Source organism: Camelus dromedarius, chromosome 2, assembly GCF_036321535.1.
Source record: "Camelus dromedarius isolate mCamDro1 chromosome 2, mCamDro1.pat, whole genome shotgun sequence".
NCBI classification, from domain to species: domain Eukaryota; kingdom Metazoa; phylum Chordata; class Mammalia; order Artiodactyla; family Camelidae; genus Camelus; species Camelus dromedarius.
In genome coordinates, this window is record NC_087437.1 from 62,301,219 (window position 1) to 62,317,905 (window position 16,687).

A 16,687-nucleotide genomic window follows, 5' to 3' on the forward strand; every position below is an offset into this window, starting at 1 on the left:
ATGGCTTACCAGCTTTGGAGCATGGGCTTTGAGTCCCTTCTGCCTCCCACAATCACTTTTATCTGGTTTCTTCTGAGAATAACTTCTCTCATTGTGCCAAGTTGACTAAGAGGGTAGAGAGGGCATCCTCAAATCCGCCCCCCCCCCACTCCTCTTGGGAGGTGAACTTGCCTTTGTAGCTCAGATAGGAAGAACAAAGGGAACCTGACATGTGGGTCACTCACTGCTGTCCACCACCGCAGAGTCCCGGGTTGAGCTTGTGGACTTGGTGGCTGCCCCGGGAACACCCCTCCACATTCCCATTTCTAGCCAAGTGTGGGCCTTGCCTGTCTGGGGCTGGGCCCCAGAGGAGCCCGATGCCTGGGCCACTCCCTCCTCTTTTAGGAAGCTTCTGTTAATTATCACTTATAGGAAACAGAATAGGAAGCCTGAAAACAGTAGTTCTCAAGGGATTTGGGGGAGGAAGTGAGGCCCTTAGGAAAGTTTGTCAGAATCTCTTTACGGAAGAATTTGTAATCACCTCCCCTCTAACTCCAGTAAGTGAGCCACTGCTTCAGGTGGAAGTGGACCAGAGTGGGGACAGTGTTGAGAACCATTGCTCTAGATCTGCACTGTCCAATGTGGCAGCCACTAGCCACATGTGGCTCTTGTGCTCTTGAAGTGTGGCCAGCAAAATACTCACTGGATTTTTAAAGATTTAATACCAAAAAAAGAATGCCAAATATATGAATAATTTTTCTATCGATTATATATTGAAGTGTTACTATTTTGAATATATTGGGGTAAATAAAATATTTATTTAAATGTTTATTAAAATTAACTTTACCCGGTTTGGGGTTTTTTTGTTGTTGTTTTTTTAACTTTCTAAAATGTGGCTACTACAAAATTTGAAGTTACAGAGGCTGAGGATATAGCTCAGTGGTAGAGCACGTGCTTAGCATGAATGAGGTCCTGGGTTTAGTCCCCAGTACCTCCATTAAAAAATTTGAAGTTACATATGTGGCTTGCATTTGTGGCTTACTTTATACATCTCTTGGATAGGGCTGATCTAGAAGATAACTTGTTCCTTTTGAGATTGTGCGTGTGTGTCTGTGTGTGTGCGTGATATTTTGGGTTGAACTGTAGGTTCTGCCTGCAGCCCCTACTGGTCCAATTGTTGGCCATTTTTGCCTGACTCACATAGGTAGGGGTGACTTCATTCATCCCCACAGCGCTTTCTCAATGCAGCCCCCAATCCTAAGCAGAAAGAAAAATATCATTCTCAAATGGGGAAAATGAATTGGGTTTTTCAAGGAGCCATGTAATCAGCAATAACTTCAAGTGGTTCTTGTCCTCATCATTGCTTTTTCTAGAAACTCATTAAACACAGTGCCCCACAATTAGTACATGTATGCCACATTCTCTCCCATATTAGTTTGGATATGCAGGGTAACAGCTCTGCAAATGCTGTTTTTTTTTGGCATTATCTTTCAGGGGCTGGCACCCCCAGTGATGGCCTGGCTCTGGCTTCCAAGCTTTGGCCAGGCCATGTGCAGACTTCTCCAGAGTAACAGGGCAGCCTTCTCTGGTTGGCCCTGGGCGTCCCACCCACCTACCCTGCCTTGAGAGATGGCAATACCACAGACGGTTTCCTCGGTGCCCGCTTTCAGCCCCAGCTTTAACTTCATCCTCACCACATTTTTGCTAACGCCCTCTTTGTCACCATCTTGGGCGGAAGTAAATGATCACTTAAATAGATTTTCTTTTCTTTCTTTCTTTCTTTTTTTTTTTAGTTGAAGTATAGTCAGTTTACAATGTCATGCCAATTAAATAGATTTTCTAACTAACAGAAATACCTTCCTAATTTATAAACTTCAAGTAACAGTCCATACTAATAGGCAACATTTCCTCCACACCCCTGGACTAGAAGTGAGGGAGAACAGGAGGATTTGCTCCAACACTCCTCTCTGGTACTTCATCCTCCAGGGGAGCAGAACTGAGAGCTGACGCTTGGGCAGGGAACAGGACCTCCCATGCAAAGCGGGACGAACAAGAGCACCTGCCTCTGAATCGTGCAAGGACAAAATGAATGCGTGCACGTCGAGCATTAGATCAGTGCTTGCACGCACACGTCTACGATTGCTATTATTATTTTAATAAAATGAGATCACGCTCTATATTCTATTTTGAAGCCTGTTGTTTTAACTCAATAATACCTGTAGAATATCTTTATTTTATTTTATAACATCCCTTTAATGACCTCAGAGAATCATTTCATATGGATATACTACAACTGGTTTAATTGATCTCCTGCTATAGGATTTTTAACTTCCTTTTCTCTTCTCTTCTCTTTTCTTTTCCTTTTCTTTTCCCTTTCCTTCCTTCCTTTCTTTCTCTTTCTTTTTTCCTCCCTTCCTTCCTTCCTTTTTCCCTTCCTTCCTTCCTTCTCTACTGTTGTAAACAATGGTGCAGTGACCATCTAGGCAGCGAAATCTTTGTTCCCATTCTTATTTCCTTAGGATAAATTCAAAGAAAATGAAATTACTTCATCAAAACTATTTACATTACTAAGGTTTAGCAACACTGCGAAATCCTTCCCATGTTTTTGCAGAATTGTGCATGCCCCACCTCCTGCCTGCAAGAGTAGGTGTCAGGATTAAGAGCTGCCAGCTGTGTTCTCCTACCACCCAGAAAGCACAGTTCACAACCCTGGTGCTTACGAAGTGGTTCCTTCCTTCTGCTCACACCTGGGCTCTGTCCCACACACCCTCTCTGAACCTGCCCACGTTCCTCTGTTCAAGTGACCTTCCCTGAGCTCCACACTGATCTCTTTCTATCAATTTCATCACTTCTTCTACTTGTAGTAAAATTTAATTCTATATAATACTGGTGCTTCATAATTTCTTCCACTGGATTGCAAGATTAATTACTGCTGGAGAAAAAGAAAGGTGAAATTATTCTATTTGAATCCACTTCTCTACTGATAAATCTGCTCACGTACCTTCTCCTGAAGGTTTGCTTCTCTTTTCCAAAGCCAGCAAGGCCTCACTGATCCATTCTCCTACCATTTCAGCTGCTGCAGGGAACCACTGGCCAGAAGGCAACACTGAACCCCACATAGAAAACATCACCTTTGATCAGAATCAAGTGGACTTTTCAACAGTGGTCTCCAAAGAGGGTGTGATGGTTCAGACCCCCAGAAAGAGGCACGCTTCTTCAGATGCTCCAGAAAACTTCACTCCACAAACTGAAACAGCAGCTGCTAGAGGAAGAAATGACTCTTCGAGGACAACAAATTTCACCATTTCCCCTGTTGGGGCTGAGAGACCCACAGCTCTGACTTCCCAGAGCATCACCTTAGGTGAGTGTGTGCTGATGGTGCTCATTTCACGCATGTATGTTCAGTCCCAGAGGACAAAACTTCGGCCAGTGTTTGCCTTCCCCCATCCCAAGTCACAGTGCCCAGCCAATCGTCTTGGGCTGGGGTGGACCAGACCTGTGCCTTGGGTTCCACCTGTGGCTCACTGTGGTTAATTGAGTTGTAACTATAGATGCACAGATGGGGGTGCAGATTTGCAGAGGGGCCTGACCAGTCTATGTTCCATGGCCGGGGAATCTATGTTCCATGGCCGGGCTGAATCCGCACAGCTTCGGCAGTCCTGCCACGCGCTGCAGCCTCATAGGCACCGGGTTTGGCGGACTGCGTGGCTGTGTGGCTCAGATGGCTGTTCTTGCCCCAGTCTGCACAGCTCGGTGGTTTGCCATTTTTAGCAAAGGATTGCACAGTGGAGCTGGAGCTGGTTGAGCAAGATTTGATTGAGGAAGGGAAGACAAAGAAAGCCAGCACCAACTAGGTCTCCATACCAACATGTCTCATCTCTCAATTCTCACGGCAAGGCCATGAGTTAACATTACTCTTATTTTTGGAATTTGGAGACTGAAGCTAGAGAAATTAATCAATCCAACGTGTGCAGGGCAAACAGCTAACAGGTATCAGAGCTGGGATTTGAGCCTAAGTCTGTGTGTCTGATCGAGGTGGGAGGGGTGGCTGAGGAGTGGGATGTCCAGACCATGTGAACAAAGATACAGAGGAAAGGAGAAAAGCGTGGCCTCTTTGTGGGGAAGATGTAAGTCACACACACAGGAGAGTAGCAGCCGGTGGAACAGTCATGGGGGTGGGCTTAGGCACAATAGTGGAGGACTTTGAAAACCAGGCAGTTTAGATTTGCTGTGGTGGGAAGAGTCCCTGAAGGTTTTTGAACAAGGCAGTGACTGCATTAAAGTGAATTTGGGGAGGGTTCACCTGGCAGGTAGGTATAAGATGTCTGGGGTGGAGGGAACCTAGAGTCAGGGGGACCACCCAGGCAGACACAGAAATCCAGGTGCTAAAATACGGCCTAGTGGCCTCAGGGATGGAGAGGAAGGGGTTGGTAAAGACTCTTCACAAAGGATAATTGATACAACTTGGTAATGGCCTCAAAGTAGAGGATGAAGCCATCAAAGATGTCCACATGGTTGCATGCCCTAGGGGCAGGAGGTCTGGTTGGGGGACTCAGTTCTGTAAAGAGTATTTTAAGTATGTTAAGTTCCATTCATGAATGATGGATACAGAGCTTAGAAACTGCATATAGTGCTGCCTGGGTTTGTTGGTCATCCAGACATTGGAAACTTTGTGTTAAAATCAAGTGAATTCTGGGACCGCTTTGTGGACTATGACTGATGAGTCACGCCGGTCAGACGCTGACCTCCGATTCTATATCGGCTCATACTTAGCTTCATCGTGCCCCTTTCCTGATAATTTTACCACAAAATGCAGAGTCTTTGTGAGATCTGAAAACAGTCCTTGTTTTGGCTTGTGGTCTCTCATTCAGGAGGCCATTTTTTATAGAATGAACAATTGCTTCCACTTTCTTCTCGTGTCTGTCTATCTTAGAGAGGTCAGAGGTGAGCTCGCTCCAAGATTATTCAGACATTGGGAAGTCTGCTGGTGGAATTTTAATTGTTGCTGTCTGCTTTCAGCCTTGGGAGGGCGTCCCCTGCCATCCAGCAGCGCAGGGTCAGAAGGCAGAACTGCCCCTTCTCACACGGAGAGCAGCACGTCCTGGGGCTCCCCGGTGAGGGGGCAGGGGCTCCCAGAAGCAATGACTCTGCACACCCAAGTGGTGGCCACTTCGGTTGTGAGCCAGTCCTCTCTTCCTGCTGTGGATGTGGGAGAAGAGACCACGCTTCCCAGGCAGAGAAATTCCTCAGGACCAGAGCAATCCTGGCTGCCTTTCTCCAGGACACCGGTTTACTCCCCTCCCTCCAGCAGTCCCACACGTAAGTGCTCCTGTCCCAGCTCAACACGCTGAAGTCACTCAGAATAGAAGTACATCGCCCTGGATAGCCAGCTAGTTATACACTTGTCACAGGGGCTAAGGGGAAAAGTCATTAAGCCCCAGTGCAAAATGTTGGAGGTAAAAATGCAACCCACACAACTGATCTCAGTGTTGAAGTTCATCTTTAAAGCATGCTTCCTTTAACTGTATAAGGAAGAAAGTGACAGTTGGTTTGGTGGCTGCTCTAGGCCTTTCTGTCCACCGAGCCCTGCTTCCCCCCTCGTCCCCCACCCTCCTACACACAAGTCTGAGTGTGGTAGGTGTGTGTTCTTGCACAAGAGGCCATGTTCTGGGGTGACTGAAATGATGATCATTGTGTCCTTTGATGAGGAGTTATATTTATATTTCTTCGTTACTGCAAAAATGTTTCTTTCAATGGCAAAGATGACATAGATGTACATTTTTCTGGGCATCATTTCAAAAAAACCATAGATGCAGGTATTTACAAGGTCACAGCAATGGAGCACATTCCAGCCCTTGCTCATCAGTCCAGTGTCCCTACAGATGTTCCATCTCCACCAAGCTTATTGTCAGCCTCTGATCCTCCGTACCATACACCCTGTCACACTACATTATCTAAGCTCCTACCCAGACAAACTGTCATCATCTTGAGGACGTGGGTTGTGTCTGCTACTCTCTCGTCCCACGACAAGGTGCAGTTGATGAGTAAGGGGATAAGCATGTGCCCACGCATCACAGGCTCTTCCAGCCACGGACCAGTCCTGGAAGCTCTGCCCACCCTGTCTCTTCTCCCAGCTTGTACTCCGCGTCTGTGCGCTGCCTGTGTTCTCACCCCCGTGCTGCGGGGAGCAGGACAGCGAGGGCTGGAAATATTCCAGGGAAACAGTGGTTAGGTGGCTTCAGAAACTGCCATTTCAAAATTTTCATAGATCAGAGGGTTTTAGAAGTACTTTGCAAGATTAGGGGTTCAGGTTTATGTCATCAAAGCAAAAACCGAACCCAGAGGTCCTTTCGGTAATGCCTGTTTAAAGCAGCCAGTTCCCCTTCCATATACTCTGTATATGGTTTCCTGCCAACACGGATGTATATAATTTATGATTCGTTTTTTTAGGAGATGGCTTTTTAAGATTATTCTTAAACATTGGTTAGATTGGGTCAGAGCTACCATCCTTTCCAGCTTCAAAGTCTGTGGTTCAGTGGTTTACAACCAACTTTACTAAATGGTGGAAAGGAAGCATCTTCTAGGAAGCTACCCTTGATTCTGGTCGGGGTCATTTAATATTTACACTTTGAACCCGGCCCACTGCTGTGGTGTGTATACTGTGGTGCATCTGAGAATTGTTCTGTGTTTCCAGCTGGTGGCCCTGACTCTAGTCACTTATATTTTTTAACATTAAAAAAGTAATTGGCCCTCAAATTTTTGAGCCTTCATCCTTCTTGTACCTTTTACTTTTTGAAGAGTTCTCCCATATTATTCCTCTTCCTCGAGTCTTTCACTGAGCATTTCTCTCCCTTCTTAGTGAACTGGGTGTTCCGTGCTGGGTAGAGTCCCACCCTCCCTGTTAGATACTGGAGGGGGCTTTGGGTGCTGGTGAATGAGGGGATAGCCAGGCATCCAGGAACACCTGGATCTAGCCTGCCAGCCTCCCCTCTTCCCTGTGGGGTGGTAAAGGGGATGCGCACGAGGACCTGAAGCCACATGGGAAATGAAGCTTTGCTTTATTTGTAAGGCTGGGCTAGCCCCTGCTAACCTGCTGACCAGAGCTCTGGTGTGCCTCCTACTGCCCCTGAAATCTAAGTCTCAAGATCCACAGGATCCAGGAGCACTAGGCACGCAGGCTAAGAGCACTGGCAGGACTTGCCAGAGGCAGACCCAGAGGCACCCAGCCCAGCTGGATTCTCTGTAGAACCAAAGCCAGGAGGGAGTCTAGCAGGCCGTGTGGTGACACTTGGCCACTGCATCCACTAGCAAATGTGGCCCAGTGGAAGTCCTGGCACTGAGACCAGTCAGATGAGTGATGGTCCTCACTGGGTGAGCACTAGGATGGTCAGCCAGGAGCCCTGCCTGGGGAGGAAGGGGGTCCTTATTTGAAACATGAAGGGATTAAACCAGCTGATCCTAAAGATCCTTTCTAGTTCTAGCATCTGCTGTTTGAACATGTCAGCCTGCGTATCCCGTGCCTCCATTCACTCTTCACTCTGATGCACAGAAACATACAAGCAGTGCAATGTCTTTTGAGGCTCAGGTAGTTAGGTGTCACCTGCTTCCACAAATAAATCACATGCCAATAAGTGTATGTGTTAAGGCAGGTACAGGCCCAGAGAGCTAAATCAGATTTTTAAAAAGAGGTCAGAAGCCACTGGGAACTGTTTGCTTGCTGTTTTACATCTTTGCTGCTCCACAGCCTTCTACTCTATTAATACTTTCTATAATGACCATATACTATTAGACCATTAAGGGGAAAGTAAGTAAAGCAGCTAACAGGGAAAAAAGCTCTCTTTTGAAGATGAAGAGAGATATGTGTACATTGAATTATGTGAGAGTGGCTACAATTGAGCACTAAATTTAGTGCCGAGTTTCCTGGAAACCAGGGCACAAAGGGAAACCGGGTAGGGCATGATATTGTCAGATAAAGTGAGCGCACAGCTTCATCCATAGGCCTCAGTGTTTGGGGGGCAGTACTTCTAAGAGGAATACTCATGTAAGAAATGTTAATGATCATAACAGAAAATGCCTTCAGTTGCTGTTTTGTGGAAATTGTGCTAATGTTCTTTGAAAGGTGATATTTTATGTCGATTCTCAATAGGAGCTGGGGGTGTGATAATGGATCTCAACTCAGAAAATATTTCTGTGGGTAGCTAGCTAATGTGGTCCAGGTAAATTGCTTTATGGTGACTTCGCTTTGTAAAGGACATGAGTATAAATAACTCAGAAGACTGTAGATTTAGCATATCTTTCCCAAATATCAGCTGCTTCAGCCAGATTTTTGGCAAGTTCTGGACAGCAGCCAAGCCAAGGCTGAGCAGTGTGATGCCTGCCTGAGGTTCCAGTATGTTGTGTTGTGATTGGAGCGTGACCCACATAATTTTACCAGAGGAACAGGCGTTCTTTTCACCTCCTATTATAAAGATTAGAGAAATTGGCTTGTTTCTGCTCACAAAAAGATGGTCTTCCCATTTTTGAATGGCTGCTTCAAGGGTAGAAATGAGCAAGGAAGGGCAATTATTAAATAATCAGTAGTGCCGATCTGCTGATTAGAAACATGGTATATTTCCCCCCAGGTATATTTAGCAGGTGCTCATTTAGTAACATAAGTGGTGATTGTAGATTAGTTTGACCAAGCATTTTCTCCTTTTATTAAGGGGCACCAGTTCTACAGAAGTGTTCACACTGCTCTGTAGCTTTACTGTGAGGACTGAGTCAGATTAAGCATGTAAAGGACTTAGCACAATATATGGAGGTGTGTATAAAGTAGTGGCACATCGTAACTGGTCAGTAAATGGCAGCTTTTACTAATGATGATAATGAGATGGTGAAGCAGTGTTCCACGGAGTCCTCTCAGGTCAGGGAAAACCTGGCCATCTTCCTTTTGTGACCTTCAGCAATTGTGACTTTTCTGATTGTATTTCTGTGGCCATTGCTTTGCTCGACAGGCATTCAGGCTGAGTCCAATAGAGCCACCACTGTGCATTGAATCGATGAAATAATACAATTTGCTGGGAACAAGTGTTTTAAAAGAGTGCCCAGCAGTCAGCAGTGCCTATATCCAGTGTTGGTGGATATAGATGATGACTCTAATGAATTTAGGCCTGATGCTAAGTGGCTGAGGGAGGGTTTGGGCATGTCTGTGTTATGCTTTCCTTTTTTTTAAGTCCTGAAGATTTTTTTGTTCTTGTGTTTAAGTAGAGGTGGGTTTAGGTAGGCTTAAACCATTTTTGTGTCCAGGTTTTTCTATTCCTTTATTTTAATTACTAGCTCTATGGATTTCCTGTATCTTCCATGTCTCCAGGAAGGTCCAGTGACCAGAGCTGTGGGCTGTGTTCTAGGTACAGCTGGTTCTATGGTTTTGCACAAAAGTAAGAGGGACCTTTTTGTTTCCGGTACTTTCTCCCTCTATATATATATTTAATATTTATTTGTGCTTTTGGTTATGACTGCATATTGGACTGGTCTTCAAGAAACCATTTATAATGAGAACTTTTTTCTTCCCTTTTCTGGGTCATAATTAACAGTTTGAAGCCTTTCATTTTATAGGTATGGAAAGTACTTACTTTTTTTTGGCTTTGAAAAAGACAGCACTCTTTCTTCTTGCTTTTGGATCTTGCTCACTCACCAAGCTTTTGTGCAGTCTATTCCTGTTTGGAATGAGGATGTCAAGTGCCCTTCTGGAGGTCACTTCTCAGGGTGTCCTTTGGAAAGTTCTTTGTCGGGAAGACTTTGTGGGCAAGCCATTGTACTTCTGCAGAGCACACTGTGCGTTTTGACCAATGGTGTAGAATTCAGTTCCTGAGGTTCGCGACAGTTAACCCAGTGTCTGCCACGCATTTCATCAGAAAAACTGCTCCCAACCTGGAGTCCTTGACCTCCTAGGGGACCACTGTCATAGTATGTGGGCTCGGGGGCCAGTCTCCAAAGCCTAATGAGGTGACTGCAATAATGGAGCCTGTTGCTTTTGGGTGGAATGAAATCAAATCAGTGGAGTAATAATGAGTGTCTCCTGTTGATTAGAAGCTCTGTTCCACAATAAATGGAGCTCGGTAACAGTCTTTCAAAACATAAGGTTTATGATGGCCTTGCGCTGGGCAATAATAAAGAAGCCTTGATGGTGGCAGAGCTGGAATTACTGTTCTAGGCCAGCATTTTTCCGGCTGGGGTCTGAGAGCCATAGGCCTCCATGCTGGTGACCTGGGGACCAGGCACCCTACAATGGACCCACTTTTATTCAGTTTTATGTATAGGTTTTAATCTGTAACAGCATTTGAACAAAAGGGTTACCCTGCTAAAACAAAACAAAACAAAACAAAGCAAAAACCCGTACCGTATCACAATGATCTGTCCTATATAAGCTGTAAGATGGAATTCAAAAGCAGAAGGTTTGTTTCTTCTGTAAAAATCAATGCAGATCATGTCTAGAGGCTTTCTCCTGTCTTCCTTCTAGCCTGATCTGAAGCTTCTTGTACTCGATGAAGGACCTCAGGCTTCTCCACTTAGCTCTGTGAGGACTAGCGCTAGTGAGGAGAGGGCGAATGCACATATCACATGGGTTTCTCTAGTAGGTCCACGTTTATCTACATCCATCTTTCAAAATGTAATTAACATTATCTGTATCCAGATACACCCCTGACGAGTCTTGAAGCTTATTTTCTTCTGTTTCAGCTTCTGAAAGCACAGAGGATTTAAACAACTCCACTGCTCTCCCAAGCATCTCGGTCAGTGGGACAGGGAGTGTGCAAGTTGCCACCATGTTCCCCAGTGGTGCCCCAAGGATGCTCCAGTCTTTAAGCGTCAGTCTGGGACCTCTACCCGAGACAGAGCATTTCTCTGAGGACTCTGAAACTGCTGCAACTTCAGCATCAGTTCATTCTTCACCCTCTGGGGCAGACTTAAGAAGAAACGGTGGAGTAATCGGGAGCCTGGGGGAGAAGAAACTCATTGAGCCATCCACAGAAAATGGATTTGGCCTCACATCTTCTGAGGTCTCAGTGGTGCTTTTGCAAAATGATTCCCTAAGTAAGTCTTCGATCTTTTTTTGATTTATTATGAACATTTTTAAATTGTTGAATTTTCTCAAGTAATCACTTCAAGACCATTTGCAGTCTCTAGGAAAAAAAAAAGCCTGTGTTCTTGGGTAACACCGTCTCCTTTATCTGGTATACCCCATTATCTCACTTGATTTTCCTTATGACAACACTGTGAAATTAGTCAAGCAGACATCATTCCTCCTGCTTTCTTGTAGAGAGGAAACAGGCTCAGCGAGTTTGAGCAGTGGGTGCGCGCTCACCAGCTCCTTCACGCAGCACTGAGACCCAGGCTCGGAGCTTCCGCTGCTGATGGATCTCGTCACCTGCAGTGTCACCTTCACACTGAGAGCTGGCCCGCTCTTTAACGCTAGCTTCAGCTATCTCATGTGCAGATCACCATACATAAACTATAAATATATTTACAAATATATAAAACATATACATCTATTCCCCAAATTGAGGGTTTTAGTGTACCCTTACAGTTTTTTGTTTGCTCTACTTGAAAATTTGAATAATCTTTATTAATAGTACAACCATCCTAGAAAAATGCTAGAAGGACTCTATTTGGGCACGTCGTGTTTGACGGACATAGCAACATACTCATTCCCACATACTCACCCATGTTTTGGGGGAAAGAGAATAAACCCCTCAAGCCTATAAGTTGCTCTGCTACTTTGCTCATGCAGTTTATTTTATTTTGAGAGGGAGGAGGTAATTAGGTTTATTTATTTACTTATCTACTTTAATGGAGGTGCTGGGGGTTGAACCCAGGACCTAGTGCATGCTAGGCATGCACTCTTCTACAGAGCTATTCCTTCCCCCTGCACATGGTGTTTAAAAGCTTCCGTATTCACCATCTTTTATTTTTGGCATTGTTCTCTTCCTGACACTGAAGAGTTTTGAAATAATAACTTAGAACATGAAAGTGCATGTCAGGTTACACATTTAGGAAATACTACATAAGGTCCTTGCAAAGGGAACCTTCTCTTAGGGAAGACTCGCGCCTCGGTTGTGGAGGGATCTCCCTGATGTCCACATCATGGCCTTTTCTCTCTGACACTTTTCAGCCTCAGGAGGACACCAGCTTGCCAGCCGCTCTGAGGCAGGGAGTAGAAGCCCTGTGTCTCAGACTGAGACTGCGCCTCGGCCAGCCCCGTCGGTCAGAGGGGGACAGAGCACGGCCCACTGGTCCTCCACCAACCGAGGGACGTTCACAGATGTGACCAGAAGTGTTACTTCCCATCCTCAAGTTGTGAACTCTTCAGTTTGGAGCCAGTTCTCGGCCTCTGCCCCACAGTCTAGAGGAAGTGACACAGCGCTGGGTGACAGGAGTTCCTCTGAGCCGGCCACCGAGTCCTTGTCTTCATCTTCATCTTCCTCAGAAAGCCTGGACTCCTGGGCACCACGTGGGGAACGCTGGAGTGAGTCTCCACTTCACAGAGCCGCACCCCACTGAAGGGAGGGGGGCCTACCAGGCCAGGGCCTTCTGCAGCATTAATGAAACAGCTCCTGCAGGCCCCTCATTATTCCCAGGCCTTCCTTCCAGCTGTTGATACACATATAGCAGTATATCCCCATTGTTTCTTTTATGTCTCCAAGATGCTGCTGTGGCCGCCTGCCCCTCCCACGCACAGCTCAGGGACTTCTCTGTCTGTGTCCTTCTGCTCCCTACAGCCCACCCCGCACGCCCACACCTGCCTCAATCACACAGCTTCTGGAAGGTGAAAATATCACCTACTGAAGTGTACAGTTCGGTGGTTCTTAGTATATTCACAAAGTTGTGCAACCGTCACTGCTATCTAATTCCAGAACATTTCCTCACACCAAAAAGAAACCCTGTGCTGGTCTCTTTCCATTCTCTCCTCTTCCCAGCCTCTGACAACCATGAATTTACTTTTTGTCTCTATGGACCTGCTCTTCTAGACAAGTCTTATAAATGGAATCATACAGTATGTGGCCTTCTTTTTTTTCCACTTAGTGTAGTGTTTCCAAGGTTCATCTGTGTTGTGGCACGTGGCAGTGCTTCATCCCTTTGTATGGCCAAGTAACGCTCCATTGTCTGGATGCAGCACATTTGGTTTATGCTTTTGTGGATCGCTGGATGTGTGGGTTGGCCCCACCTTTTGGCTCTTATGAACAGTACTGTTGTGAACATTCAGCTACAAGTTTTTGTATGCCCGTATGTCTTCAAATCTCTTGCAGAGAGATTTGAACTGTTTTCCGAAGTGGCTGCACCGTTTTTTATTCCCATTAGCAAATACAAGGGTTCTAGTTTCTCAGCATTTTTACCACCGCTTGTCCAGCTTTTCGGATTCTAGCCATCCTAGTGGGTGCAAAGTGGTATGGCAAGTGGCTTTGATTTGCAGTTTTCCCAGGCTTACTAATGATGTTGAGCATCTTTTCATGTGCTCACTCACCATCTGTATATCTTCTTTGGAAAAGTCTATTTAGATCTTTTGACCACTATTTTAAATTGGGTTATTTAGCTTTCTTTCACTGAATTGTAAGAGGTAGTGTATATTCTGGATACGAGTCCTGTAGCAGATACACCATTTGCGGAGAACTTTTCTCCCATTCAGTAGGTGGTCTTTTCACTTTCTTGATGTTACCATCTGCATCACAAAATTTTCTAATTTTGATGAAGTCCAATTTATCAATTTGAGAAAGATTTTCCTTCGATGTTCCTTTTTAATAATGTTTTTGGGTAGTTTTAAAAGATAATTCTCAGCAGCCTTAGCAATGTAAATTGTATGCTGACCGAAGCAAAAATGCAGTAACTTATCATTTAAGCATATAATAGGTTTAAATTCTTATCTCTCCACCACTAATGTCAGAAGCTCTGTCTCCCCCATAGGAGCATCCTGACTGATGAGGAAAATCAGCACTTATTACTACTGATGTGACGTGGAAAAGCATATGCTGCGTCATGAAAGAATACCACACATATGGGTGGAGGGTGTTTATGCCTGGAAAGCACGTTAGCTGTCTTCTAGACAAAAGGAACCCTCTTCCACCCTACCACTTTGGGGTTCAGAATTTTTACCTTCTCAGATCAGAAGCATAGGTTCGAAGGCTCTCCTTCTGTCTCTTCAGTACTCTTCACTCTGCAGTCAGTGTGCAGTGGGGTTGTGTGGAAAATGTGGTCTCAGTGTGAGTGGACCTTGGAGTTCAGTTATGAAGCACTAAATAAGGAATAGCCTCATTCCTGAAACCATCTCACTCTGGGTTAACATAATGCTTTCTCACTTCTCCTTGGAATCTCTCTAAGCTGACTGACTCTGCCATCCAGCTTTTCAGAGTTCTTGGTTCATTCGTTTTTCCGGGTTCAGGTGCAGCCTCTCTGTTTCAGGTCATGACTCTGTGAAGTCTGTCAGCCTAACAGGGTTATTGGCCTAAGTTTTGTATAACGGAGCCTGTCCTCTCTGCCAGGGAAGTTGTGCTCAGGGGTGCTTGACTCTCCAGCCTCTCCTGGCGGACTTTCCATGGGTTTTCAGCCTGGGTCAGATCACATCCTGACTGGGTGCTGGCTCTCTCAGTGCTGCGCAGGTCACTGTGTCCCTGTCCCCATGCTCATTCCTGCCTGTCCATCAGTGCAAACCTACCATGAAGTGAACTTACCTCTCACTCAGCTTTACATCCATTTTCCAGAAACATAGGTCCATGGGGTATCAAGGACTAGTCTGGTCTGGGAATAGGAATAAGAATTAGGAAAGAGCCTGTTTTTCTCATTAGAGCCAGATTATGACGTATTTAGGCCAAGGATAATTGGACTGCATTTCCATCATTTCTGAAAAGGATGGTTTGTTTGATAATTTAATAGACTAACCTAAGATTCTTTAAGTTTATAGCATAAAACATACCCAAGGAAGGAGGAGAAGGGTATTTATTCATGTGTCACCTGTTCCATCCCCACCAAGGAAATAAAACAAATACATTAAAAAAACAAAATGAAACAAAAGCCAAGCCCACCTGTAACCTCCGAACACAATGCCATTTTTCACTGCTATGCTCAGGCAAAGGCCTCCACGGTAGAATGACAGGCCCTGTGTCAGGTCCTGGTTCGCTGGTCCCACCAGGAGGTAAAGCCTACGGGGGGATACCGGCCTCCCTCCCAGGGACTTGTCAGGTCTAAAGCCCCACCCAGCAGGGTTGTCAGTCTATTGCCCACTGTTCACCTCCCCCGCTGCCACCTCGTTTCCCTGACATAAACTCTATTTATTATGTATCACAGAGCAGAAATACAGTATTGATCCCGTTCTCTGAAGTTAGAAGCCTTTGCATAAATCCAGGCCACCTGGGCAGATATGCTGATCCCGCAGTGCCTCCCGAGCTTTCAGTCACTGATGCATCTGCAGGGGCGGCACACATTTTGGTTTTTCACCTTGTCAGTTTCAGATAGACCCTGAGCAAGAGTGGGGACACTTTCTGGCTAACCCAGCCCAACTCTACCCCTGCACTGACCGGCCTTCCCCTTCTCAATCCTCTTGCAGCCACTGAGGACAGTCCCGAGCTGGCAGTCAGGCCCGAAGCAGAGGATTGGACTTCGAAGGGGGCGTCCGAAGCCCACGCTCACAGCCCGCACACTTGGGCCACTCTCACTGGAGTCGGAGAGCGCACGCTGCGATCTGTCACCAACCGGAGCACGGCTTCTGGGCATGTGTGGCGCTGGGCGGCGGAGACCACGCCCAGGGAGACGACCACGCCCAGGGAGACCACGCCCAGGGAGACGACCTCGCCCAGGGAGACCTCACCCAGACAGACCACGCCCAGGGAGACCACGCCCAGGGAGACGACCTCGCCCAGGGAGACGACCTCGTCCAGGGAGACCACGCCCATGGAGACCACGCCCAGGGAGACTACCTCGCCCAGGGAGACGGAGAGCGCCACTCAGCCCGGAAACGTGACCGCGACCGGTGACGGCCACCTAGCCTCTGGGTCTCTGGCGGCCTCGCGTGCCCTCGGAGGTGACGGGCAGGATCTCTGTCTGCATTCCCTCAGCTCATGTGTCTGTTTGCTTGCAGCCCCAGAATGATTTGCGTTCTCCCTCAGCCCAGAAAGTCGTAAGCCTTCCAAGCTGTCTGTGAGGAGAGCTTTCTGGGCTCCCCCACCGCCCCCGCACATCCTCCCACACACTTGCCCCAGGCGTTTGCGGTGTTGTCTGCCAGGATGCTGGCAGTGAAGGGGCCCAGCCACGTTGTGGCTAAGGCCAATCTCCTGGGAAAGAAATATCTCATTATCCAGAATGGAAAGTTGGGAGGGTTTTCCTTTTTCCATTTAGGCATAACAATTGTTCTATTTGAGGTCTTAAGAGCTTTTCAGATACTAATTTGCTTTTATCAAAAAAGGCATGCGAAAGGAATTTGGTCCTGTTCCTTATTTTTCAGCCCCTGGCCCCACTTTGCTTTTATTACCGTTTGCATTGCTGCCTCTGTGCTTCTCACAGGAGGGCAGGTCTACTCACTGTAGACCCAGACCCTTCCTGTCTTCCAATACTGTCTCTATTAAGCGTGCTCACTTTTGAAAGCCACCTCTCCAAAGAAAGCATTTCACCCCCAAGCGTTCATGGATAGGAGACTAAAAGTCTGTCTCATAGTGCAGGTTTGGCAGGTATTTGTTTAGTTGACCTA

The 16,687-nt window shown here is 46.3% G+C and overlaps 1 protein-coding gene across 2 annotated transcripts in view; it reads left to right on the plus strand.

Moving 5' to 3' along the window:
• HEG1 (heart development protein with EGF like domains 1) overlaps positions 1-16,687 on the plus strand; it is an 82,698-nt gene that overhangs the window by 22,801 nt on the left and 43,210 nt on the right. For both annotated transcript variants that reach the window (XM_064494406.1, XM_031463130.2), the window contains exons 2-6: positions 3,053-3,340; positions 4,999-5,298; positions 10,696-11,049; positions 12,128-12,481; positions 15,551-16,024. In XM_064494406.1, coding sequence (XP_064350476.1) covers positions 3,053-3,340; positions 4,999-5,298; positions 10,696-11,049; positions 12,128-12,481; positions 15,551-16,024 — 1,770 coding nt within the window. The remainder of the gene's footprint in view (positions 1-3,052; positions 3,341-4,998; positions 5,299-10,695; positions 11,050-12,127; positions 12,482-15,550; positions 16,025-16,687) is intronic.